A 26,391-nucleotide genomic window follows, 5' to 3' on the forward strand; every position below is an offset into this window, starting at 1 on the left:
GGTTCCGTTCTAGATCACCGAATAAAGTGAATATCACAATTAAAGCAAGTCAGTTTTTTTTTGCTGGTGGAGGGTCTTGCCTTTGATTTGTTAAAAAAAAAAAAAAAATTGCAACATCTGTGAAACGCAACAAATGAAGTATACCTGTAATTTTTCCTTTCCACTTTACTGAGTTCCTTTGTATCACTCAGTAAGCAAAAACATTATTTGTTAGATGAATGGATTGGTGGAGTACTTTCCAGTTTTACAAAGTACTTTTTCATATATTCTCTCACCTAATCTTCACAAAAGTACTAAAAGAGGCAGGAACTAGCATCCATACTTAAAATGAAAGAAAAAAATGTTGATTTTTACCTAAAATGAGAGAGGACTGATGGGAGAGATAGGCAGAATTCCAGGAAGAGATCAGCTAATCTTAATCACCTAATTGACATCCCAGCAAAATTATCTGCCATCCTCCAGATTGCTTTACCGTATCTCTCCTATGATTGATCACTAGATCAAACCATTTTCCCTTTGTTAGGACATTCATTTGTTTCTCTAAAAACTATGTCCACTTTTCTTTCTAAAAATTACTGCTCAAACCTCACCTGCTTCACAAGACTGTCCCAGATTAGACCCTTCAGAAACACTTCCCCTTTCCAAACCTTATTACATAAACTAAATGCCTCCCAGCTGTTTGTAGTTATGCAATATATTTGTTGTTATACCTGCCCCTGGGTCATATGATCTCTGGTAAAAAGCATCTTAATTTTACTCAATTTCTCCCATTAGGGTATACATTAATTTTAAAGTAATTCATAGTATCTAATACAGATCCTTACTTACAACGCTGAGTAGCATTTTTTTTCATCCCCTTAACATAATCCTCATTTCAAAAAAATGTAAGTAGTGAAAAGTGTACATTAGCTTTGGATTGAGACTAATCTGTATTTAAGGTTCTGCCCCTTATTATCTTTGCAATTCTCTGCAAATCTGAAATTAATTAAAAAGTTTAAATTTAGCCCTAGCTGGTTTGGCTCAGTGGATAGAGCGTCAGCCTGCTGACTGAAGGGTCCTGGGTTGGATTCCAGTCAAGGGCATATGCCTGGGTTGCAGGCTCGATCCCCAGTAGGGGGTGTGCAGGAGGCAGCCAATCAATGATTCTCTCTCATCATTGATGTTTCTATCTCTCTCTCCCTCTCCCTTCCTCTCTGAAATCAATAAAAAATGTATTTAAAAAAATTTTTTAATTTAAAAAGGAATGAAAAACCTCTGCCACTTGCTAGCTACTATGTAAATTGCAGTTAAGTCATAATACTCAACCTCTTAAGCCTCAATTTCTGCATCTGAACAATAGGCATTATGGGGCCTACACTAAAGGACAGTTAGAAAGACAAAGCTGCCTCAAACTAGAGCTCCTGAAAAGCAGGTTTCTATTGTTTCAAAGAATAATTAAAAAACCATGGGTTATTCAGATTGGGAACAAAATTAGAATTTTGAAAACTTGTATCTACAACTAAGAACTCCTCAGCTTCTCAACTTCTAAAGACTTATCTGATAAGTGAAAATATTAACAACTGTACAATTAACTTTGTCAACATTTGGAAGAGCTACATAACTCAGTGAATGATCAATATATAATTTCATACAATCTCGCATGGATAATATTAAAGTGCAAGAACTAATGAATCTTAATGTAACAGAGCACAAAAGCTCAATGATATCGTTTCAGATTTCATATTGCAACAAACTTTTAAAAAGGTTTGAGTGTAGTAGTGTCAAAGAAACAATTATTTGAAAAGACTATTTAAAAACTCTTCTCTTCAATGAGTAAAGTCATCCAAACTGTAAACAAAACAAAACAAAACACAAAAACACAACACCCTTTTCTGTGCTAGGGGCAGGGGCCTGACAAAAAAGAATTACTAAGTAGGCTGAGGGGCAGGGACCATGGGAGAGAAAAATTGCTAATTATCTCACTAGAAAAGCCATGTGTTATGATTAAACCCAGCCAGGTGTGACCCTGCTCGTAAATTTTATGTAAACTTTTTACCCTGCCAGTACCAGGAACGGCTAATGAACCGCTTTGCAGTTTGTTTTTCTTTTTTTAAAAAAAATACTTTGTAGTGTTGCAGATAAAAGGTCTTGCTGTACTCTCGGTCTGCACTGCAAGCTGTGGGGCTCTTACGGGAAGAGCACGGCTAGCAGTCAGCTGGCCAGCTTAATAAAGGCTCTTAAAATTTAAATTCTGAGTCGGTGGTCTATCTCGCTGAGCTAACCCATAACATTTTCCAGTATTTGTATGAGTCTGAATTTTGCTCACATACTTCAACCAAAACTTAACCATTAATGCAAAAGATGATCTGTAAATCCAATGATCTTCTATTAAGTCAGACATTAATGATATTTGCAAAATGTAACACCACCTTTGTCACTAAAATTTTAGTCATTTTTCATAAAATTACTTATGCTAACACATTAACTTATTACTTTTAAAATCAAAATATCATTTAAAATTTTGTTTTAATTTCTAGTACATACTAGTAGATGTAACCCACATAAAAGCTGTTTGGAGTCTTCAATAAGTTTTAAAAGCGTGAAGGAATCCAGAGACATCAAACTTTGAGAACCCCTCCCAAAAAACAAAAAGAAACCTTTGATACCTGCTCTCATCCTAGACCAGTGGTCGGCAAACGCATTAGTCAACAGAGCCAAATATCAACAGTACAACGATTGAAATTTCTTTTGAGAGCCAAATTTTTTAAACTTAAACTATATAGGTAGGTACATTGTTATTAATTTAATTAGGGTACTCCTAAGCTGGCCTTTGCTAAAAACCTCCTCAATCTGAGAGGTCGACCTCAGCGAACGAACGTACGTACCCCCACTTCTTCTAACACCACTTCTTCCAAATAGATTCGCCCAGGCCGAAAACCAACTTCTGCGCATGGGCCACGAAGTTTCAATCGCGCTGTACGTGTGTGCCTGCACATGGTATTTTGTGGAAGAGCCACACTCAAGGGGCCAAAGAGCCGCATGTGGCTCGCGAGCCGCAGTTTGCCGACCACTGTCCTAGACTATTGCTACAGTGTAACTCCAGTTCCACACCTTCCAATCTACCTACACTAACCCCAGCTTAAACTCACTCAGTATCAGACTTAGCTAATCCTATATAATAAAACACTAATATGATGGATCGACTGAACAGCAGGACGACCGGTCACTATGACGCACACTGACCACCAGGGGGCAGAAGCTCAATGCAGGAGCTGCCCCCGGTGGTCAGTGCGCTCCCACAGGGGGAGCACCACTCAGCCAGAAGGCAGGCTCACAGTTGGTGAGTTGGCAGGAGCCTCTCCCACCTCCACTGCAGGTGGGCAGTAAGGAGCAAGGGGTCCCAGACTGCGAGAGGGATATCTGACTGCCGGCTTAGGCCTGATCCCTGGCAGGCGGACATCTGGACTGCGAGAGGGCGCAGGCGGGGCGGAGGGACGCCCCCCCCCCCCCAATGGAGTGCACGAATTTCATGCACTAGGCTTCTAGTTAGAGCTATATTTTAAAAACCAATTTTTATTTCTCTACTGAAAATTTGCAATTGTTCCACACTACACTGAATTAAGGACAAACTCTTCAATAGGGCAATTATCAGTATTTATCAAATTCTCAGTGTTAGTACAATGGGACAAAACCTCTGATTAGTGCATATTTATGTATATCAGTAAAATGGTAAGATAATGGAATCACAAACTATCACATTTAATTATATCAGCTACAGGTTCCTGTACTTTCTTTCACAAAAATATACATATTGCTTTATTTAACCAATGGTCTACCCCCTTTCAAACAAGACCTTGATTTTTCCTATCCCAGAGAATTGGAGGCTACCACAGAAATGAAAGGAGAAACTAAAGAAAATGAGTCTAGGACTCTGCAGATTCCCAATACCAGATTTCAAAACAATTTAACTTAAAGGTTTTTCAAGGACAATTTTAACAAAATGGAACTTATTAGCTTACTTTACAAGCATACACCAGGCAACACATAAAGGTATGATTTTACTGAAATACATATTCGAAATATTTCCTCTAGAGAAGTGGTCTCAATCTGAGGCAATTTTGCCTCCCAGGGGCATCTGACAATGTCTGGAGACATTCTGAATTGTTACAACTTGGGGAGAGGGTATTATGGGTAGAGGCCAGGAATATTGCTAAACATCCTGCAATACGAAAGACAGCTCCCCCAAATAAAGAATTACCTAGTTCCAAATGTCAACAGTGTCAAGATGAGAAACCTTGCTCCAAATACAGCAGCTCTTCAAACATCATCATTTTGTTATAATATTAATGAGGAGCCGTAAGAATTTAGCTCATTAGCCTATGTCAAACTGGTTGTGTTATATGTAGTTTTGCTACAGTACCAAAAACCTATCAACGATGTTAAGTGAGGACTTACTATACTTAGGTTCAATTCCAAACACAAAGAATGCACCAAATTCTCAAGAAACATACCTTACCTCTAATACCTATTGTTTAATCTCTGATTTTCTTAGTCCTCTAACCTTTCAACAAATTCCATGATTACAGATGTGCTCTTTATTGGAAATTAAACCCCTTACTTCATAGGTTAACTGCCACCATAGAAATAATATTGCAATAAAATAACCAATTCTTTTTCCTCTAAGCTGTGAATGTGATTTCCTGAACACACTACTTGCTCTTAGCTATCTAAGAGCTAGTGGATATAAATAAAATCAGGTACCAAAGTACCATGTAACATGAATGTTATGAGTCCTCTTATCTGGGCCACCTATTTCAGGAGCACACAAATACCCAGCCTCTTTATAGACTACCAAAGGCCAGGTGCACGAAATTCATACATGGGTAGGGTCCCTAGGCCTGGCCAGTGATCAGAGCTGATCTGTGGGGTGACTGGCGAGGCAATTGGGGGAGAGGGGACCCCTGCTGGCACCCGCCTTGGCTGGCCTGGCGCCTGTGGACTGGAGGCAGCTCCTGTGTTGTGTCTGCCTCCTGGTGGTCAGTGCACATCATAGCGAGGGGTCGTTCCACTGTTCAGTCAATTTGCATATTAGGGGTTTATTATATAGGATTTTTAGGTTTAATTCCTCCATATGTTTACTCATTTAAGCAAACACACTTACTGAGAGCCTACTATGTGTCAAACAACCCGAATACAAAGATAAGACAAAAATATTTACCACAGACAAATAAAAAGACAAACAGCTAAAACACGGAATTATTTGTGCTATAAATAGAAGTCTCAAATAGTGCTAATGGAAGCTTGCACCAGAGAGGATGCCAGGTAAGACTTCCCAGAAGAGGGCGATGCTTGGACTGAGAAGATATCACAGAAAATATATCCTGTTCACATCTCAGTATTTAGACTACAGATCTCTTCAGCTCTTATACTAGTACACTACTCTTTTTCAGTTTTGTTATCTAAACAAGAGTGAAGATCTTACTGATACATAGTGATGACTTACTCTTATCAAAAATTTTAACTGACTTTTTACAGAGAAGGGAGGGAGGACGGAGAGAGAGGAGACAGATTCACGAACCCACCACCTTTTGGGGTACAGGACGACGCTCCAACTGAGCATCACCAGCCAGGGCACATCAAATCTTAGCGAAGAGTCAAAAAATAATTCTACCAATGTATTTCCTAGTCCCTCCATCCTATCTAACTTTTGTTTTTCAAATATCCTAACTTCTTCCACCAAGTCAACATACCCTCTGTCACCCAGTTAACAAGGGTTTCTTAATTCATAAGGCTGCCACAGGGAATGCTTCAGTTTATTTTTCAAAAGTTACATTTTCTCACCTCCTTCAACTACAAAACTTTGATTCTGCACGAGAGAAGCCATGAGTTCCAAGGTAAAATGACTGCTGCCTACGTTTCTAAGTCTCATCTATATTTTCTGCTTTCTATTCCAACACTGCTGTGGGTTGGTGGAATCTTTCTTCTGAGTCCCCAGGAGAATAAAAATCTCAGATTTGGAAGAGGAAAACTTGTGGTCTTGCCAATTTGTTTTACAGTACATAACATCACTGACATTCTTTAACCAACTTGTAAGCTTAGGTCTCGTGGTCTAGGTGAGGGGACCATTAGGAGACACATTTCTAGCCTGAGTCGCCCGGCACTGGCTCATCCTGTCCCTTCTCTGGGCCTGGGCTTCTCCGGCTAGACACCCTGCTCCTGGCCTAGGGCAGACCGGCTGAACTACCAAGGCCCTTATGGCTACATACTATAGAGTATACAGTAACCTAGAAACCCCATCTTTCCAATTAGCTTTACAGGAAACACGTGGGAGACCCGAAAATAACCTTTTACTCCACCAACCTGACCTTAATTCTCAGATGTTTCAAACAGCGAACAAACGCTCGATCCACCCACCTTAACCCGGGAACTGCACATTTCCCCGCAGGAGAGGCCAAGGCAAACACAGCCCATCCCACTCGAGAGTCAAGGGAAGTGCGGCGAGACCATATTCAGGGTTTTAAAGGCGCTGCCACCGCAAATGAAGTGAGACCCTATTCATTGGCCCGGCCCACCTCGTCATCGCCGGGCAAATGAATAAATACAACTGGGTAGATGGCCGCTCCCTCACCGTAGGCTGCGATGGGAGCCCCCGGCCCCGACCCCACCGACAGCCATTCTCTCCCAGTTCCGTCAGAGCCGGCCTCGGGGCCGCAGGCTCGCGGGGCCGCCCCCTCCCTCGGGACCGGGGTGCGCGCGGGGCCCGAGACTTGGGCGCGGAGAGGGCCTGGGAAGCCCCGCACACCGCCCGCCCAGAGGAGAGGAGGAGCCTGCCGTCCCGAGCCGCCGCCACCCCGGCCCCCGACCTACCTCGGCGCGGTGGGGGAGGGGAGGTGCCAGGAGTCAAGGCCGAGGTCCGTTCGCCACCCGCCGCTCAGGGAGCAGCGCGCGGCCGCCTCGAAACCGTCACCGCCGCCACCAGCTCCGACACAGACGGCCGCTTCGGGGGCAGCGCGCGGAGGGCCCGACTGCGTCACTCGCCGCCCGCCGTCAGAGGTTCGCTCCGGGCGCTCGGTCCTCGCTGCCTGCGCATTGGCAGCCGCCGACGCCACTCGAGGCCCACCCTATGACTCATTGGGCAACGAGGCTTTTGAAACTGAACGTGAGGGCGGTCTTCGGGAGAAGGGGCGAGGAGGAAGAGGAGGGACTTAGGGGATGAGGGGGAGGAAAGGGAAGGGATGGTGGGAGGGACTTGGAGTCCCGCCTCTCGCCGCCGCGGTTGGCTGGAAGGGAGCCGTGATGTCACACAGGGCCCCTCGAAGTGGGCTGGTGAGTGGCTACATTGAACCGGGTGTGGGAGAAGAATGGTGACGTCATACAGAGGCTCCGCCCACTTTTTGAGAGCGAAGAGACCCGGCTGCTGAAGCTCGGGCCAATCAGAGGGAAGGCTGCTGGATGGCATGGTAACTCTTCTACCCTCACCTTACCCCAGTCCGTGGGCGGTGAAGGGAAGGCTTCCCCTTGGTACCTCCCCTCGCTTCCTGGCCCAACCATGTGCGGAGCTAGAGGACCCCCCGGGGAGGTCTGACTGTCCGTGTAGCTTGCCTGCAGCTGCTGGGAGGCCTCAAGACGTGGCCTCCTTGTCTCCTGACCCCGGCCAGCCCCAGCACAACCTTTCTTTGCCTCTCTGAATCCCTAGAATAGACATGAGCTCAGAGATGCCCTAGGGCTGGCTCAAATTGGACTTCTTTTCCATTTGTCCTTTAGCAACCCCCAGTTATTCCTAAAGGCCTGGTTCAAATGTTCCCGCCTTCTCTGGGATACATTTGCTGATCTGTCAGAAAGTTGGGTTAATGTTTGGGCAGGCCTCTGTCACATTGTATCCTATTACATCCCTGTCTTATGTGCCTGGGCTTTTGGAGGGCAGAGCTGCATTTTCTTCATCTTGGTGTTAAAAAACAAAATTCAACTGAGTAAATCTGAAAATCTAAGTGACTTTATAAAGCGATTCATGAATTGGGCAGCATCCCTCTAGCAACTGGAAGGGCACTCTGAGGGGTTGTACAAAATGGAAGCATTTTATGGGAAGAAGGGCGAGCAAAGGAAGCTATTAGCAAAAGACATGTTTTCTTTGGGGGAGGAGAAGAGGAAGGTTTTTTTTATTATGTAACTGTTTATTTCTATGGAGGATGGAGAGGGCCTATGTGACAGATTTCCTTACTAGTGCTTGACCAGAAAGTTTCATACTGGTTGATTAAGATTATGTTTCCGGGAGAGGTTGAAAGTACAAGTAGATCAGGTATTAAATCTAGGTTTGGTATGGGCTTTAGGCTGAGTGATGCCATTTTGGGCCTATGCTTTTTTCTCTTTAAAATTGGTTTTCCTTCCCCCAGGCCTAGCTTGGAGCAGAAGCCTGACATTACAAAGGGAGGGTTGTACATGTTCTACAAACTAGATCTCATGACCGAGAGCCCCAAACAAAATAGGGGTTGCTCAGAAAGCCTCTTAGGATTACCACTCCACCACCATCTCTTCCTGGGGCATCAATGCAAAATTGATTTGAAATGGGCTGTGCCCAAAAGTAAAACAATGGAATTTGCAAAGGACTGGACTGGGCACATGTTTGGCTCGTAGAAGCACTAAGTAAATGTTTATTTCCTTCCTCTTTTCCTATAACTTGATAGTGAAGGGTGATGCTTGTAAATAGCATATAATTAGGTTTTTAACTGGAGCATTTAGTTCTTTGCAGTTAATTTATTGGTAGATTCAGTAATTTTATCTAATATGTTATACTTTCTACTTATCCTTCCTGTTCTGTTTCTGTCTCTCCTTTACTAGTATTCTTTTTTTTTTTTTTTTGTAGTAATAATTGCCATTTATTGAGGTCCAGCTCTTTGCCAGATCTTTTTAAAAATTGAGATATAATTCACACGAGAAATTATATAATTCATATATGATTCAAATTTACACATTTTAAGTGTACTACAATCCATAGGTTTTTGGTATATTCATAAGGTTGTGCAACCATCACCACTATCTAATTTCAGAACATTCTCATAACCCCAACTAGAAACCCATGTTCTGGCCAGGTAGCTCAGTTGGTTAGAGCATTGTCCAAATATGCTAGAGTTTACGGTTCTGTCCCCGATCAGGGCATATACAAAAATCAATCAATGAATGCATAAATAAGTGGAACAACAAATCAATATTTCTCTCCCCCTTCCTCTCTAAAAACCAGATCAATTCGCAGTCATTCTCTCTTTCTTTTTAATTCTCACCAGAGGATATTTTTCCATTGATTTTTAGAGAGAGAGGGAAAGACAGAGAGAAATATTGATGTGAGAGAAACACATCCATTGGTTGCCTTTTGCACACTCCCCAAGCAGGGCCTGGGCTGAGGAGGAGCCTGAACCGAGGTACATGTCCTTGACCGGAATCCAACCTTGGACCCTTGGATCTGCAGGCCAACTGCTCTTATCCACTGAGCAAGACCTAGGGCAGCAGTCATTCTCCATCTCTCCCTCCCCCGGCCCCTGGCAACTACTAATCTACTTTGTTTCAATGAATTTGCCTGTTTGGACATTTCATATAAATGGAGTCATATAATATGGCCTTTGTGTCTGACTTCTTTTACTAGCAAAATGTGTTTAAGGTTAATTTGTGTTGTAGCATGGATCAGTGTTTCATTTCTTTTCAGGATCAAATAATATTCCATTTTATAGATATATTTTGTTTATACATTCATGAGTTGAATGACTTTTGAGTTGTTTCCATTTTGTAGCTACTAAGAATGATACTGCTATGAACATTCATGTACAAGTCATTTATGGACATATGTTTTCAATTCTTTTGTATTTATACTTTTATACCTTGGAGTAAATTGTAGGGTCATGTGGTAACTATGTTTAACATTTTGAGGAACTGTCAAACTGTTTTACAAAGTGACTATACCATTTTACCTTCCCACCAGCATTATATGAGGGTTCCAATTTTTCCACATCATTTCCAACACTTGTTATTTTCCTTTTTTAAAAAAATTATAGCCCTAGCCAGTTTGGCTCAGTGGATAGAGCGTTGGCCTGTGGACTGAAGGTCCTGGGTTCGATTCTGGTCAAGGGTACTTGCCTGGGTTGTGGGGCTCAATCCCCGATGGGGGCCATGCAGGAGGCAGCCAATCAATGATTCTCTCTCATCATTGTTGTTTCTATCTCTCTCTTCCTCTCCATTTCTGAAATCAATAAAAATATTTTTTTAAAAATTATAACTATCCTTGGGAGTGTGAAGTATCATCTCATGGTCTTTTTCATGTACATTTCCCTAATAACTAATGATGATGACTATCATTTTATGTGTTTGTTGGCCATTAAAATCTCCTTTCCTGCATTCTTCCGGATTATTTTGTTTTTCCTCCTGTGCCAATTTAGAAATAAAATTATCTTTTTCTATTATTTTATCGGTCTCCTAGAAATTACCACATGAATTTCTAAATTACCAAAGTGTCATGCTAATCACTACCTTTACAGGAAGAGTAGAGTTTGCTGAGATGGAGGAAAAGAAGCATTCCAAGCCAGATGAACAGGGAGAATAAAGATGTGGGACCAGGAAAGAGCTCAAGACAGGGAACAAGGGCCAGAAGCAGGCATCTGTAGGTTGGAGCTAAACAAAGAGGATGACCCGAAGCCCAAAGGTAGAAAACCTAAATCCAGTTTTTGAAACTAAATGGAAGTGGTCTTTTGGTAAAGTTTTATTAATCGTTCACTTGCCCTGGGACCTTAAAGGAGAAGGTGGGAAGAATTCAAAGTCAAGAAAAGTAGTTTTGAGAAAAAGACATCCTTCCTCCAGGAGTGGGGCCGAGATATCTCTGGGTTCCCCACCATTGGCCAACCCAGGGCTTGCCACAGAGCAGGCCTAGACTGAGTGAATGAACAAGAGTGAATGCATGAGATAAGCTCTGACAAGTTAATAAAAATTGGGGGCTCTGTTTCCCCATTTGCAAAGTGGTGACTTTTTTTCTTTTTATTGCAATACCGGACCAATGCACCAAGATGGATGGAGCAAGCTCCTATTCCATCTTCCTGCTCCAAAAATCCATGTAATATATTGTCCTTGAGTAGAGGACATGTCAGATAGTAAACTGATAAGAACAGATACTATACTTGATCTTAGCCAAAAGGCTGAGAAGTGATGCAAAGTGATCTTGCTACCTTGTAGGATATAGTGATTAAAGGATCTCATGTGCCAGTCTAAAATCCTGGTTCAGACATTTACTAGCTGTGTGAGTAGGTAACTTTACCTTCTGTTTTCCATGGATAAAATGAGTATATTAATAGTATCTATCTCATAGAGTTTTTAATGAGGATTAAATATGATAACATAAAAAGCAGAAAAGTGCCTGGGACACAGGGTACTCAAAGTGTGCTAATTATTACTGTGGGGATTAAATGGGGGGGGGGGGGGGAGTGGGGCCCTGGCCGATTGCTCAGTTGGTTAGGGTGTCATCCAGATACATCAATGTTGTGGGTTAAAACCAGTCAGGGCACACACATACAAGAAGAAGCAATCAATGAATGTATAAATAAGTGGAACAACAAAACTCGATGTATCTCTCTCTCTAAAATCAATTTTTAAAAATTAATGAGTGGGGGAAAATGTGATGGTGGTGTGTAGCTTAGAGGTTCTCCAACCCCTGTCCGTGTTCTGACAAAACAGGCATTGCACTTGCAGGAAGGATTACTGGTCCCTTCATCCTTTTCCCTACTGGGGTAGGATGATATTTGCAAAGGGAGCCAAGAGTCTCCCTCAAGTTTCTTTATGGGTCAGTCTGCGTGGGGAGGGAACGATTGGGGCCGGCCAGTATCTGGTGATCAGCCCTTTCATCGTGGGGAGAAACCAGGGCTGGGGCTGGAGATCCTCTGGGCTCTGTCTGACAGGGCAGGGCGCCCTCTCCTGATCAAAGGCGGGAATAGCTCTGGCCCAGAGTTTCTGGGGAGGGCCTCACTGGATTTCATTACTTGTCAGTGCCCTTCTCTTTGCTGAAATTCCCCAAATCGGCTCTGGGTGACAAAGTTTGGGGCCAAGGATGGGACAAAACTGGTTTAATGTTTTAGAGGGGTGAGGCTGGATAATTCGGCTGAGAAGGAGAGACTGGGGTCAAGAAATGAGAGAATTCGGGGCTTTGCTGAATTAATCTTCTGTTCTTTCAACAGGTGATGGAACGCAGCGGAGAGGTAAGGTAATGAGGGGGCTTATCCAACGGGTCAAACCCGTTGTACAGGGCTCTTCCGGTTGTCCCCACGCATCCGGAATTAGTGGAACAGATGAGGGCTAGAGAGGCTTGGCTTGAGGGGACACCGGATTAAGGAGAAGAGCCCAGGGCCTGGGTCTGCAGAAGCAGGGAGGAGCCAGCAGAGGATCTGGGCGCAGTTTCCTTCCCAAGTTCCGCCCCAAGCGCGCAGTCCCCGCCCCCGCCGTCCCACCCTTCCCCGCCGCTTCCCCCTCTCCCCGCCACTCCTCCCCTCTACCCTCCACCCCCCACCCCCGCCTCCCGGCCGGGCCTGGGCTACCCTCCGGGTCTCCAGACCCTCCGCTCCTGGCCTGCGCTAGCGCGGTCTGCTCGCAACCGCAGCCTTGGTGAGTATGGGGATGGGTGTGCTGGACCGCTGGGCAGCCCCAGTTGGGGGAGCTGGGCCACGTGGTCCAGCCTCCGCAGGGCCCGTCCCTAACTCGGAGTCCTTGTCCCTACCTAGGAACTGCTGCTGTCCTACCTTGCTGAACTGACCCCTTTCCCCCATCTGGGGCTGGGTGTGCAGAGGCTGAGCTCTCCCTTCTTAACACCACATGGACTCCTGTTCCGCATTCCTCCATAGGTGCCTGGAAATGCTTGTGTTGCGATCTAGCCGGTTGCTCAATGGTTAGAACATGGGCCCGCGGACTGAAAGGTCTGGGTTAGATTCCGGTGGGCTGGTCAAGGGCAAGGGCACTACCTCAGTTGCAGGTTCTATCCCTGTCCCCCATGCAGGAGGCAATGTCTCATTGATTTTTTTTTTCTTTTTAAGAATCAATGGAAAAAATATCCTCAGGTGAGGATTCACACACACACACACAAAATACACAAAACAAGCAAGTGTTGGATAGGGGGAGGGCTTGGAATCCAATATATTAGTTTCAAATCTCAGCTGGCATTTATTAGCATGTGCTCTTGAGCAAATGTTTTTAGCCTCCCTGAGCCTTTCCTCTTCTGTAAAATGGAAATAAATATCGGCCATAGTGCCTACCTCATAGAATTATAGTGAGGATTAAAAGAAACTATATGTAGTGCCTAGGTTCAGAAGGCATCTAGTAACTGTGGATTAGGACTGGAAGCTGAGATCTTTAGAGACCCTTGGGATGAGGTAGGGCTACTCCTTCGAAAGCTGTTTTCAACTAAGTAATACCTACAAGGAAGTTAGAGCTAACTGGGGCTGAACAGCTGACCTTCAGGTAGTGAGCTTCCTGTTCTGGAGGAGTTGAATGTCCAAGTTGGAATGGTCTTATCTAAAACACATGATCCCCATGTTGAACAACTGTGGAAATAGGCCCAGAATGGTTAGGTGACGTGCCCAAGGTCACACAGCTAAGAAGGAGGCCATGCATATCTTGAAGATGTGGAACAGCCTGTTCTTACAACTTCCTTATCACCCCCTGCTTTGAGCAGTAACTTTCATAACTTTTCATTCCTTGAGAATCTGGTGTTCAGTTTGGGGACCCCATGGTTCCTGAGGGATCTGTAGCAACTGGCTTCAGGAAGGGATTTTAGGAGGGACTGCTGCTATAAGCACAGAATCTGAATTTGGTCTGGGAGGGGAAGGTGTTCCCTCTCCAGAGCCTTGAGAGACTCATCCATTTGGATGACCCAAGGAATATGTTTGCTGGGAGAGGCTCACCAGAGCCACTTCCTACTCCCCTGAGAGATGGTGGGCCCCTAAAGGAAGAAAGGAGTTTGAACCGAACCGGTTTGGCTCAGTGGATAGAGCATCAGCCTGCGGACTGAAGGGTCCTAGGTTCGATTCCAGTCAAGGCCATGTACCTTGGTTGCGGGCACATCCCCAGTAGGGGGCGTGCAGGAGGCAGCTGATCGATCTCTCTCATCGATGTTTCTAACTATCCCTCTCCCTTCTTCTCTGTAAAAAATCAATAAAATATATTTTTAAAAAGAAAGGAAGGAAGGAAGGAAGGAAGGAAGGAAGGAAGGAAGGAAGGAAGGAAGGAAGGAAGGAAGGAAGGAAGAAAGAAAGGAGTTTGAGCAATTGGGATAGGCTGCCTGACAGGTCCTACCAGAGAGATGGGCGGAGAAGATAGATGACAATGTGGAGGCATATTTTCCTGGCTGGTTCCGGAAGGCCAGGAGGCCAGCCTATGGCAGTCAGGTTCTTCCGGAGGGTGGAACTAGAAGGGAGAGTCCTGTGGGTGGAGCCCAGAAGAGTTGGGACTTCATCTGGTGAGGCCCTTGAGTCCAGAAGAGTAAGTTATCTATGTATCTGGAACCAGCCCTAGTTTGGCAACAAGAAGCCTAAGTGACGAGGATGGCTTTCCCTCCAGCTCAGCATATTGCTTTGAGGAAGGGCCTTCTCTCTGTGTCTTGGTTTCTCTGTCTTTACAATGGGAACAGGGATGACTGACTCATTTATATAGGGTTTGGCTTTTACCTTTCTGCCCAGATTTCTGACCCAAAAGGTAGGGGGTCAATGAAGACCAGAGTTGCAGTTTGTGACCCTGTGACCCTGAACAGGTTCCCGCTCCTTCTCTTGGCCTCAACTTCTCCTTCTCTACACAGGGGGTTCTGGGCTAGGATTGCTACTGTATATTTGGCTATTATAGCTCCTGAGCTTAGTAAATCTCATCTGAGCGGGGAGTCACGTTCCTCAGGAGCCCTTACCTACTATCCAGAGGGGTGGACAGGCCCCTGGGCACTGGCAAGCCTCCAGAAGCTGACTAGGCAGCTTTCTTCAGTAAACAGCAAGCCCATGTCAGCACCAGGCCTGATTCTGCAAAGCCTTTCACTGTCAGAGCATGTGAGGCAGCAGGCAGGGACAAGTAGGGAGCCGAGGTTCTGTTGGTTTCCATGGAGTCCTTGCTGCTGTGGATTGTGGTGCAGGCACACAGGGCACACAGAGCCTGGGAAGGGACTAAGGGTGCAGTGGGACCCTGGGCCAGTAGGTAAAGCAGTGAGAGCTGATGGGAGGCCCTGAAGCATGAAAGCTCAAGGACTTGGGGTGGGGGGGGGCGGGGAGAGGGGAGAGGGACCTTTCTGCCTGCTAGAAGGCTTATAGGATTGGTTCCTGAAATAAGAGAGACTAGTTAAACCAGTTTCTGTAGTCCTAGGCATAGGGAAGAGGAGGTCTTCCAATCTATTCACATTTCATTGCAGCACAGGTCTGCTTCACTGTCTGTCCTCTGAAATTAAGGGTAAATATTCTCATGGGTTTCCAAGTCAGTCTTCTTCATCTAGGAGAGGAGCTGTCCAAGCTTGGGGGCTAGATGGCTTCCTCCTGGGAGGACTGAGCACAAGAGCTGACTTCACCTTGCTGCCTTGGGCCCTGACAGCACACCCCTCCATCCCCAGGTCTGACAAGATGTACCAGGTTCCACTGTCACTGGACCGGGATGGGACCCTGTTCCGGCTCCGCCTCACCATGGTGGCCCTGGGCACAGTCTGCTGTCCACTTATCGCCTTCCTCTTCTGCATCCTCTGGTCCCTGCTCTTCCACTTCAAGGAGACTACGGCTACACACTGTGGGGTAGGGATTGGGGGCCCTGATACCTCATATTGGATTTAGTTTGGATCCTAGTTCTTTTGTGACAGGATAAGCAGTGGGGTCCATCAAACATACTGGACTGCTGGGGGGATGCCTGCAAATTGAGGTCACAAGGATTAGTCTCCCTCTACCTTCATGGAGGTTGCTGGGGGCTGAAGTTGGGCAGCTGCAGCAGAACCAAATCCTTCATAGAGGGGCAGATTCAGGAGACGCAGAGTTCCTGGGGGGTGGAGAGAGAACAGGACTAGGCTAGAGGGCATTTGGAGCCTCTTAGTGTGGCACTGTGGGCTTGTGCCAGTTTCTATGGGAATGTGATTATGTATATGTGTGTGTAATTGTAAGGGACATGACTATAATGGCTTTGAGTTGGGTATGTGTGTGAGAGAGACTGTATTTGTGCCTGTCTGGATGGGGATCTGATTATGAGTCTGTGTTCCGGGGTAGGTCCCATGCCCTCTGAGGTTTCATAGATGGCCATGTACCCTCTGGACAGCAATATGGGATGGTGGGCCAGGAAGAAAAATGTGAGAATTCTTTCTCTATAGGAAATTGGAGTAAAGGAGGTGAGACCTGTGTTTACTTTTGTTATACTCCTAGTTTATCCACTAACTCTGTATATTACCTGAGACAACAAAACTGAGCCTCCGTTTCCCCATGTCTACTAGTATAGAGCTCCGGGTAGAGGAAGAATAAGAAGGTGATTTATGAAATGTAAAGGGTGAGGAGCAGAAGGAAGAGGAGGAGAAGGAAATTGTCAGGGTGGAAGACAGAACAGGGGAGGAATTTACCTATGTGCTCTAAGTAGAAAAGAGGCAGGGCCTGGACATGGACTTTTGCATTAGCCTCAGCAAGAGCTCTAAAGACTTCCAGTCCTAGAAAGAGCATTTGCTCCAGAAAAAGGGCTGTGACTAGCAGTGGAGTCTGGCTGGGGTTAGAGGTGGGGCACTTCTTTTGTTCATAGGACTTGAAGTTTTCCCTCTTGATTTGTCAATGGGTAATCATGGGCCTTGAGCAATGGGTAGCCAGTCTGATAAAACCCAGGCTGGGAGCTATCAAAAAGAACAGAACTAGGAGAAAGAGGGTGACCAGGTGATCTAAGGGGGACCTAGTTCCAAGACCTAATTCTCACCTTAGAAAAGATCCAAGACTACTTCTCATCTTAGATAATACACCAAATGTTTCTATTACCCTGGCCAACTCCTCTTCATTCCGCAACGTCCTGCTGAGGTGTATCCTCCTCCAAAAAGCCTTCTTCGGCTTCCTTGGGGCAAACTTAACCACTCCCTCCTCTGGGTACCCACAGTACCCTGTATTCTCTCTCACACAGTTCTATCACCTTATATTTGTGTATCTTCCCCACCAGAATGCAAGCTCCTTGAAGATGAGCACTACATCTGAATCAGTATTTGTTGAATAAGTGAATAAGACCCCAGCCCAGTGCTCTGGGAAAAGGAAGGCATGGTATAATGCAGTCATAGTCCATATAGAAAGTCATAATATTTGTACAGCATATGGAATTAAATGTAGGTTGTTTGCTCTGCCCTTCATGGCTGGCTCTGAGGGCTAATGGGAACAATAACCTCAGCATATCTGGCATATCTATGACCCATTCTTGGCATACTGGTTATGTAGCTAAATTATAGGTAGCTGTAGGAGGGGTAGTTCTGGTCCCTCTGGGCAGAACTAGGCCTAGCAACCCTGGGGGTATTATGTTCCCACTCCCTGGGATTACCATGTTGGATCTCCCTGGGGATTTTTGTATATCCTCTGAATTTTTCACCCTGAATTTCCAAGGCATAGCCAACCCTAGGAATGAAAGAAGTAACCTTAGTTTAACATATCTATAATTAGATGACTTTACTTCTGCTTGCACATCCCCAGTGATGCGGAGTTTTCTTCCTCCCCAGGCAGCCTATTCTGACGAGGCTTAGTAGCTAACAGTTAGCAAGCTCGCTCTTATAGTGAGCATACACTCTCTTCTGGGTGAATCTCTGCTTCAGGAGCCTTAGAGCTACTCTTTCCTCCTGGTTTCCAGCCAGCCCTGCAGAGATGGGAGTCCGTGAGCCTACTCTTAGGTAGCATAACTCTAGTTCCTTCAGGCACTGTTGGCCACTGTTCTCTCCATGCTAGGCCCTAATCTGGGCTTAGGACTTCCTATGGACTGGGCAGTACAGGCAAAAACAGGACTGTTCCTTTCCTATTATAGACTGTTAGGCCTCTCTTAATGCAGCCTGAGCTGCCAATAGCTGTTTCTGCATCTGTCCAGGCTGGATACTGATAGCTCATATTCAGGCCTGTCTAGATCTCTTTTGGATCATGAATCTATTGTCCTAAGATTAGCTCTCCAGTGATGCCCAACAACAAACTCATTCCTATTCCAACAAAAAATGGTGAAATCCTATTCTGCATTCTACTTTTCCCTTTCCAGAAACCTACCTGTATTGTTAGACAAACTCCCCACCCCCATCCCTGGCAAGGAAGCTGTTGTGAGCTGACCTTAGCCACTATCTCTTCTTACCTTTTCAGAGTGTTCCAAAATTGATGATGTGGCCTTATTGGTCCTAGGAAGGTTGTCTGCCTGAGCAGGCGTGGAGATCTGGGAACTCTGTGGGCGGGAAGGCCGGCCCTGAGGAGCTGGGGGTGGGACCCTCTAGTCTTGAAACAGTCTCAGTCTGGCTAAAGCACTCAACCCAAGCTCCGGACCCTTCAGCACCCAGTGTGAGTGTTGCTCAGTGCACCCCTCTCTTCCCCAGCCCTTCCCCTGTCCCAATTCCTGATGGTGAGCTAGACTAATGGGCTGGGGTTTCCTAATGGAGGGAGGTATGAGTCCCAAGGGGAGATTTGGTCTTGGGCATTTTAATACAAAATCATCTTTGTCCACCACCCCCACCCCATCTCTCCTCCCCCCCCCCCCGCCCCCCGTTTCCCTTCCCCGGCCCCCGAAGGGAGCCTAGCTTGAGAGGTCATGGTGGTTGGGACAGTAGGGGGTAGAAAGGGAGTTCTTTGCCTAGAGGGAGAAGGGAGCAGAAGCAGCCCAGTTCCCTGGGTCTAGGTCTGTCCATCTGGGTATGGTCCAACACAGCAGTTTTAAGCCAGGTAGAGAAGGTTTCCATGATCCTCAGATTCATGTAAACCTTGAAGTGGGTGGCATGGTCTTCTTAGAGAGAAAGGAGATAGAAGTCTGGGCCTCAGAGGGACCCTGGTATCTTGGGATCAGGGTATACTGCTGGCCTGAGGCTTGGATCATTATGAGCCTGTGGGTGGGATGGCTGGTAGCCTGTGGTCCCATTGAAGTAGGTCTGGGGTACGCCCACTGTTCCTAGTTGAACATGGGTAAAGAGCTGGAATGTGGTCAGACAGGGTCAGTGGGGGGGCTTGGGCCAGTCTGAGCTAGGGTCCTTTTTCTAGGATCCTTGACCAGAAGAAAGCCTTGATTGGAGCCTTAAGCTGCCAGGTGGCAAGAGGCCTTAGTCCTAATAATTGATCCTGGCATAGTGTTGGGCCTCAGTCTCCCATTCTGTGGAATGGGAATAATACCCTTCCACCTCTGACTCTTCTGAGTGGGTATGAAGGTAGTGAGAATGAGGTGGGCCATCAGAGCTTTCCTGTCCAGGCCACTAGGAGCCTCTACTTTCCAGACTCTTCAAGAGTGGCTGTATAGGATCAGTGTGCCAAGGGGATTCCTAAGAGCTGACCCTGTCTATCTCTGCTGCTCTTACCTCATCTCCCTCTGCACTTCCTTTTCTTCTGCACTATTTTTCTTTTTTCCTTATGTTGTTCTACTCTTTTGACTCTTTCTATACCCCGAGTAGCTCTGGAAAAGGCCTTACTTTCCCATGCCTAGGTATCCCACCAAGGCCCTATGTTGTATCCCTTGCCCTGCCTAGGCACCAGTTTCTACAGGATGTTCTCTGCGGCCTCCCAGCCCTTGGACCCTGATGGGACCATCTTCCGGCTTCGCTTCACAGCCTTGCTCTGGTGGCTCATCACTTTCCCTGTGTTCGGTTTCTTCTTCTGCATCATCTGGTCCCTGATGTTCCACTTTGAGTACACGGTGGCCACTGACTGTGGGGTGAGTGCCATGCTCCCCAGCACTGGGTCAGAGCCAGGTCGGGAGATAGAGATAAGGGCAAAATCAAAGAGTAGGCAAGAAGGTGGAGGGTTAGAGAGAGGGGGAAGAGATAAAAGGATGGTGGGGGGCAAGTCAGAGTTGGGGAGGTTGGGGGGAGGGACTCAGAAAGTAGAGTCACAGTCCTCCAAGAGTAGAAGAGGATTATAGGGAGTGCAAGGGAGCAAAGGGGAGAGGGTGAAGGGAAGGGAGTGGGAATAGGTAAGAAAGATCATGAGAGGGAGAAGGAGAGTGAAGAAAGACCAGACTGGAAGGGAATCCAGGACTGAAAAAGTAAGATGAGGCCAGGAGCTAGGAGAAGTAACAGCTATAGCTCAGACTCGGGGCCTGACCTGAGAGGACCCCAGGCCCTGCTATGGGATATTCTAGCTTGGATTCTGTCTCTGGCCTCCTTGTGTCCACTCAGAGCTCTGCCAGCTAGAAACCTAGATGGACTTCCTGCCTCCAGGAGCAGTCCACCAGGCCTTTGTTGAGGACCCAGGAGTAGAGGTCCTGTGTCAGGGGCATTGAATTGAACATGGACTTGCCTTTAGCATTTCATTCATACAGGAGATAGTCCTAGACCCAGAGAGTCACTGCACGGTGAGCTAGGACTCCTTTTGTGATAAAAGAGAAGACAGGGATAGCAGGGCCCAGAGGAAGCACATAACATAGCTTGGTCATTGGGGAAGACTTCCTTCCTTGAGGGAGCATTGTTGCTGTGGGGTGAAGAAGAATCTTTGTGAATGCCAGACTGACAACTGTTGGGGTGGGGGTGGGGTTGATAACTTGATTTTATCCAGAAGGCAATGGGAAGCTTTGGAAAGATTTTAAACAGGAAAGGGGAAGGGGAAAAAGAAAGAAAAGAAAACAAAACAAAACAAAAAACAGGAACGGGACATGATCACTTTTGTGGTTTAGAAGACCAATCTGGCCCTAACCAGTTTGGCTCAGTGGAAAGAGCGTCGGCCTGCCAACTGAAGGGTCCCAGGTTCGATTCCAGTCAAGGGCATGTACCTTGATTGTGGGCACATCCCCAGTAGGGGGGGGTGTAGGAGGCAGCTGATCAGTGTTTCTCTCTCATCGATGTTTCTAACTCTCTATTCCCTCTCCCTTCTTCTCTGTAAAAAATCAATAAAATATATTTTAAAAAAAGAAGAAGAAGAAGAAGAAGAAGAAGAAGAAGACCAATCTGCCCCTGAAAGGATGGCAGGGGACAAGAGTAGGGAGACCAGTGAGGAGGATAGTACAATAGCTCATGATAGTGGGGAGACAAGAGCTAAGATGGGGACTATAAGGATAAACAGTAGGGATGGAGTTTAGAGAATAAAAAGTAGAAATGACAGGAGTGGGAGTTCTTTTTTTAATATACTTTATTAATTTTTTACAGAGAGGAAGGGAGAGGCGTAGAGAGTTAGAAACATCGATGAGAGAGAAACATCGATCAGCTGCCTCCTGCACACCTCCCACTGGGGATGTGCCCGCAACCAAGGTACATGCCCTTGACCGGAATTGAACCTGGGACCCTTCAGTCCGCAGGCTAGCACTTCATCCACTGAGCCAAACCGGTTAGGGCAGGCGTGGAAGTTTTTGACCAGTTGGCAAGCGGCAGGGTGCAGTAAGGTAAATAGGAAAGTGATCCGTAATTTCAGGGAACTTTTATCTGAGGCCAAAAATATGAATCTCTAATGATAAAAACTGAGATGCTAAGACAGGGAGTATTTTGGGCCCCCTCCCTTTATATCATGTGAATTTCTGCCTGGTTCCCTGCCACAGATCAACTAAGCCATGTCCTCCAGACCAAAGGGTTTCTATTCTTGGGGTAAGGGCTTATGTTCCCATCTCTCAGTACCCTTAGCTCTGGGCTCATGGTGAGGTTGGAGGTGAACTGTGTACCTGGTTTCTGATAGCTCCTGATGTTGCTTGTTGCTGGCATAGTTGGTGAGTGGGAAAATTGTGTGCTTGGTGTATGCGAGTATCTGTACTTGATATTGTGTGTGTGTGTGTGTGTGTGTGTGAGAGAGAGAGAGAGAGAGAGAGAGAGAGAGAGAGAGAGAGAGAGAGAGAAGAGGAGAGGAGAGGAGAGAGGCAATCCCTGCTCTTAGAACTCTGCCCTCATCCCTGGGTAGAGTTTGTGAGAACAGGATGGGCAGCCACAGGGCCCTAATTCTCTCTTCCTCCTGAGGGGTCTCCCGAGCTCTGCCATCTCTACTCTTTTCCTGTTTCCCAGCATTGGTCGGGGATGTGGGCCCTTAAATGCACTGGGCTCTTCCGTCCAAGCTTTAGAGGCTGGTCCTGTTCCTCTTAAATAGCTGAGATTGTGGCAGGAGTTTTCAGAATGAATATTCTAGGAAGTAAAGGCAACACTCCCACTAACCCTACTCAGAGAGGCAGAAAAGTCAAATAAGAAGGCTTGGAGGTCTCAGAAGTGTCTGGTGAGGGACTCCCATCTCTCCCTCATACGCAGGCCATCTCATGATTAATAGTCACATAGTAGCTCACCACCTATTTGCAGGCTTTTCAGGGAAGTTTGTCGTCTGAAAGCCATTCCTTGTACTAGATACTGCAGATGCTTTGCATACATTATGTTTAATATTCACAATCACCCTGTAAGATAGGTAGCAGTATCCCTATTTTGTCAAAGAGGAAATTGAAGCTCAGAGAGGTGAAGTGGCTTGCTCAAGGTTACCCAACTAATAAAGGCAGAGCTGTGCTGCAGACCCAGGTATGTATGTCTCTAAAGTCTCCATGCTGCCCCTTCACTGAATACGCAGAGTGAATATCTGAGCCTGGTCTCAAGCTGTGGTATCTCCAGCCCTGGCCTTGAGAGCAGCACCCTCTCTCTGAGCTTTGCCCTTAGTTTCCTCTGACAGTGCTGATGGGAATCCGTCTTCTTTTCTGTGAGGCTACGAAGCCTCTGGTTGGTGCTTCTCTAGACCCATCCCTGCCCTGTGAGCTGCCTCCATCATGCCTACCTGACTAGCTGCTTTGGAGACCCAGTCAGTGTTTCCATTGGGAAAAGGAAGGGATCTTGCAGAACTCCATCTCTGAAGACTGGTCCCACCATAATTGCAACAGGGTCATTCCCTCTCTAGGCTCTGGTACTGCTCTGGCCCTTATTGAAAGTCTAAAAAAAAGTCCATGAAAAGTGGGCAACAGACTGGTAGGTTCCAGAGTCCTGGAATCTTTTAGAAATGCAGATTTTTAGATTCCAGACCTTCTGCACTCTCACACAGTCCCCAGCGAGTTATATCCATATTAAAGTTTGAGAAGCAGCTCCAGGCCCTCAAGTCCAAGAGAGCCTCCTCCTGGCTTTCTTGTCCCCATAGAAGCTACTGTTACTCATCTCCCACCCTCTCACCCTCCCATACAAGCAACACAGCAATCCTTGCAGCTGTGTATTATCTCCTCCTCCTTTCTCCAGTTGAAAAACTTATGCTCTAATTCCTTACGAAATGAGGAAACCCATTTTTGAGAAAGATGGATGGGAGAGATGTACAAGATCAGGGTGACTACCACAGGTTAGGAGCATCACACTCTTACACATGATCAGGGTGAGGGTTCCCTTCTGGGCAGCTCCCCCAGTATCTCACAGTACCTCTACCACTTAGGCACACCTGCCCAGAAAACAGTTAGGGGAACAGTTCAGTTGGGCAGTGAGTCCAGCACTGTCCCAAGGAAGCTCAGATGGTCTCTGACCCATTCCTGTCGTGGGACTGAATCTGGGGTCCTGGGTTCATGGAACCTTTCACAGGGCCTTCCGCTACTGGCTCAGAGAGTCTCTGAGCCTGTCTGCAGCTTTTCCTAGTCATGTGTAGGTTCCATGTGTAGGGAGATGGAGGTCACATATGCCCCTGGCTGGGGAGTGAGAACCAAGCACTTTGGGGAGCTGGGACCTGAAAAGGGAGGTCTCCGAGGAGAGCTCTGTGGGTACCTAAAGAAGGCCTTTCTGGAGCACAGCCTTCTGAGGGCCAGGTTGATGAGATGGAGAGAAGCATCTCCAGGTGGGTGGGTGTGGCAAGGGCCAGTGCCCACATGGGTCACAACTCTCTAGGTGCCCAATTACCTGCCTTCGGTGAGCTCTGCCATTGGTGGGGAGGTGCCCCAGCGCTACGTGTGGCGCTTCTGCATCGGCCTGCACTCGGCACCCCGCTTCATGGTGGCCTTCGCCTACTGGAACCATTACCTCAGCTGCACCTCCCCGTGTCCTAGCTACCAACTGCTTTGCCAGCTCAACTTCGGCCTCAACATCATCGAGAACCTCGCGCTGCTAGTGCTCACCTATGTCTCCTCTTCCGAGGACTTCAGTGGGTGACCTGAGGAGGGAAGGAGAGTGGGGAAGGAAGGGTTCTGGGAGGGGATGCCCCTGCCCCTCCCTTACTCCGACTTTCAGATGTAGAGTTCGGGTGCTCCCTGCAATGAGTGCTCCCAACCCTCCTCTCTCCCTCCAGCTATCCACGAAAACGCTTTCATTGTGTTCATCGCAGCATCCCTCAGTCACATGCTCCTCACCTGTATTATCTGGCGGCTGACCAAGAAGCACACAGTAAGTCAGGAGGTATGGTCTACCCCTAAGGTAGACCTGGGGCTCCAGGTGCACAGAGGACAATCAAGGAGACCTGTCCTCTGGATGCGGTTAATGGTGAGGTGGGAACTGGAGTTCTAATTGGAACTTGGCTGAGGCTGGGACTTGAGGATAAGGGGAGGGTAACTGGTTAGAACTGGGTAGTATGGGAGACTGGAGGAGAGACGAGATGGAGGCTCCAAATGGAGTAGAATGAGGGGCATGGGTTAGGAAGACGTGTCAGGGTCTGTGTTCTGTAATACAGTTGTACCACCCCGCCCCCACCACCATCATCACACATACACCTTTTTTCTTCCCAGTATCTGGAGGTGTTGGGTTCGTTGGTTGACTCCAAGTAACTTTCATATTCCATCTTCCCAAAGTGGGAGGGGCAGGGACACCACTGCTCCATGGCCCCATTATACCCCAAATGCAGGGATGTCAACATGCCCATCATTCCTGCTGCCCCTGCCTGTGCCCCCTTCCATGACCAAGGTTGGGGAGACTGGTCCTTAGAGTTGGGGTTAACAGGAGAGGCCACCGACACATATCCAACAAGCTGCAGAGTGATCAGACAGCCTATCCTCTAGGATCAGAAGTCCTACAACTGGAAACAGCGGCTCTTCATCATCAACTTCTTCTCCTTCTTCACGGCGCTGGCTGTCTACTTTCGGCACAACATGTATTGTGAGGCTGGAGGTGAGGCCAGGCTAGGATCCATAGATGGTCACAGGACAATTGTGGTCCCTATAGTCTGCAGTATGGTGGTGTGCTCCCTGTGTAGTGATGTAGTGGTGGTGATTTATCAAGAGGCCCCAGGTCAGGGGGAAGGTGGGGACAGGAAGCTCACCATGCCCTTCCTTGTGTCCTCAAAACAGTGTACACCATCTTTGCCATCCTGGAATACACTGTTGTCTTAACCAACATGGCATTCCACATGACAGCCTGGTGGGACTTCGGGAACAAGGAGCTTCTCATTACCTCCCTGCCTGAGGAAAAGCGGTTCTAAACCCTTCTCTCCTGCAGAGGAGGCCCACTGCCCAGAAACTAGAAGCGAGATAACCACTCTGGCCTTCCCTACTCCTATGTCCTCTCTGGGCCCTACTGAAGTGGGGGAGGGAAGAAGAAAGGAGGAAGGGCACAGGACATGGCTTTACCCAGCTCTACGGCATCTCCTTTTCCCCACCCCATGTGAAGGTATAGGAACCTTCCAGCAGCATCACCCTTACCTGAGAAGCCCCAAGAAGCTGAGGTGGCAGGAGAGCTCCATCTGGTGCTAAAAAAAAAAGTCCTGAGGTTCATAACCACCATCCGGTTCTTGGCCTTAAGATAGCCACCTCTCATTGAGGTCAGGGACCACTAAGCAGTGGCTGCCACCTGAAAACCACAGCCATTGTCTTCCTGTGGTCATTCACTTGGCTCATGTCTCTAAGAATCTATTCTGCACACCCTGCTAAGGCTGCCCAGATGGTCTAGTCCTGACTTCATCTCTGATGATGGGGGGTGGGCAGGCTGCATGATTTCCAAGGGCTCTGCCAGCCTGTGCTTCTGATATCACCTTGTGGAGGTGGAGATCTGTACCCGAAGGCTGAATGCTCCAGAAAAAGCACTGGCACAGCATATGTTTCTCTTCCCTTCTGAAATCTCTGGATGCTTACAAACTCATCCTCCTTGGCAAAAGTGTGGGGTGGAAGGGCCAGAGGCAGATTCCAACCCCCACTGGTGCCCCTTCCCCAGCCTCCCTACTATCCCAGGCTCTGAGCTCTTTTGATTGTGCATTTTATTTCAAAGGAAAATAAATTTTTTTTTTTGCCAACAGTCTGGGCTAGGCTTGCTTGTCTTTGGGCTTATCTCGTATGGAACCGAGGTGAGGGACAAGCTCCAAGGATGGAGGGAATAAATCCATGGCAGGTTGATTCCACATGGTGCCCCACTACCTCCTTAGAGTC

At 47.0% G+C, this 26,391-nt stretch overlaps 2 protein-coding genes and 1 non-coding gene across 28 annotated transcripts in view; 1 reads left to right on the forward strand and 2 right to left on the reverse strand.

The window, feature by feature from the left end:
* Window positions 1–6,987, reverse strand: part of NUP98 (nucleoporin 98 and 96 precursor) — a 108,836-nt gene extending 101,849 nt beyond the window's left edge. For 11 of the 12 annotated variants that reach the window (XM_059708597.1, XM_059708601.1, XM_059708596.1 and 8 more), the window contains exon 1: window positions 6,847–6,987. The gene's annotated coding sequence lies outside the window, so the exon portion shown is untranslated. Of the gene's footprint in view, window positions 1–6,607; window positions 6,729–6,846 lie in introns of those variants that run through there. The other variant, XM_059708593.1, reaches the window with a different exon arrangement.
* A 311-nt stretch (window positions 6,988–7,298) lies between these two features.
* PGAP2 (post-GPI attachment to proteins 2) lies at window positions 7,299–26,260 on the forward strand. 15 transcript variants are annotated; one of them, XM_059708624.1, is made up of 8 exons: window positions 7,314–7,439; window positions 10,500–10,663; window positions 12,183–12,203; window positions 19,658–19,842; window positions 23,933–24,185; window positions 24,330–24,436; window positions 25,033–25,141; window positions 25,321–26,260. In XM_059708624.1, the coding sequence occupies exons 2-8, from the start codon at window positions 10,567–10,569 to the stop codon at window positions 25,449–25,451; spliced, it is 903 nt and encodes a 300-aa protein (XP_059564607.1). In that variant the 5' UTR covers window positions 7,314–7,439; window positions 10,500–10,566; the 3' UTR covers window positions 25,452–26,260. The 15 variants fall into 15 exon arrangements, with proteins under 15 accessions (XP_059564614.1, XP_059564611.1, XP_059564607.1 ...); XM_059708625.1 differs by having other exon boundaries at window positions 24,330–24,424; XM_059708630.1 differs by lacking the exons at window positions 10,500–10,663; window positions 19,658–19,842 and adding exons at window positions 12,843–12,914; window positions 15,578–15,752.
* LOC132242463 (U2 spliceosomal RNA) lies at window positions 10,972–11,162 on the reverse strand. Its single transcript, XR_009454649.1, has one exon. It is a non-coding gene; the product is annotated as a U2 spliceosomal RNA (small nuclear RNA).
* Window positions 26,261–26,391: the final 131 nt, after the last annotated feature.

Source organism: Myotis daubentonii, chromosome 9 (assembly GCF_963259705.1).
Source record: "Myotis daubentonii chromosome 9, mMyoDau2.1, whole genome shotgun sequence".
NCBI classification, from domain to species: domain Eukaryota; kingdom Metazoa; phylum Chordata; class Mammalia; order Chiroptera; family Vespertilionidae; genus Myotis; species Myotis daubentonii.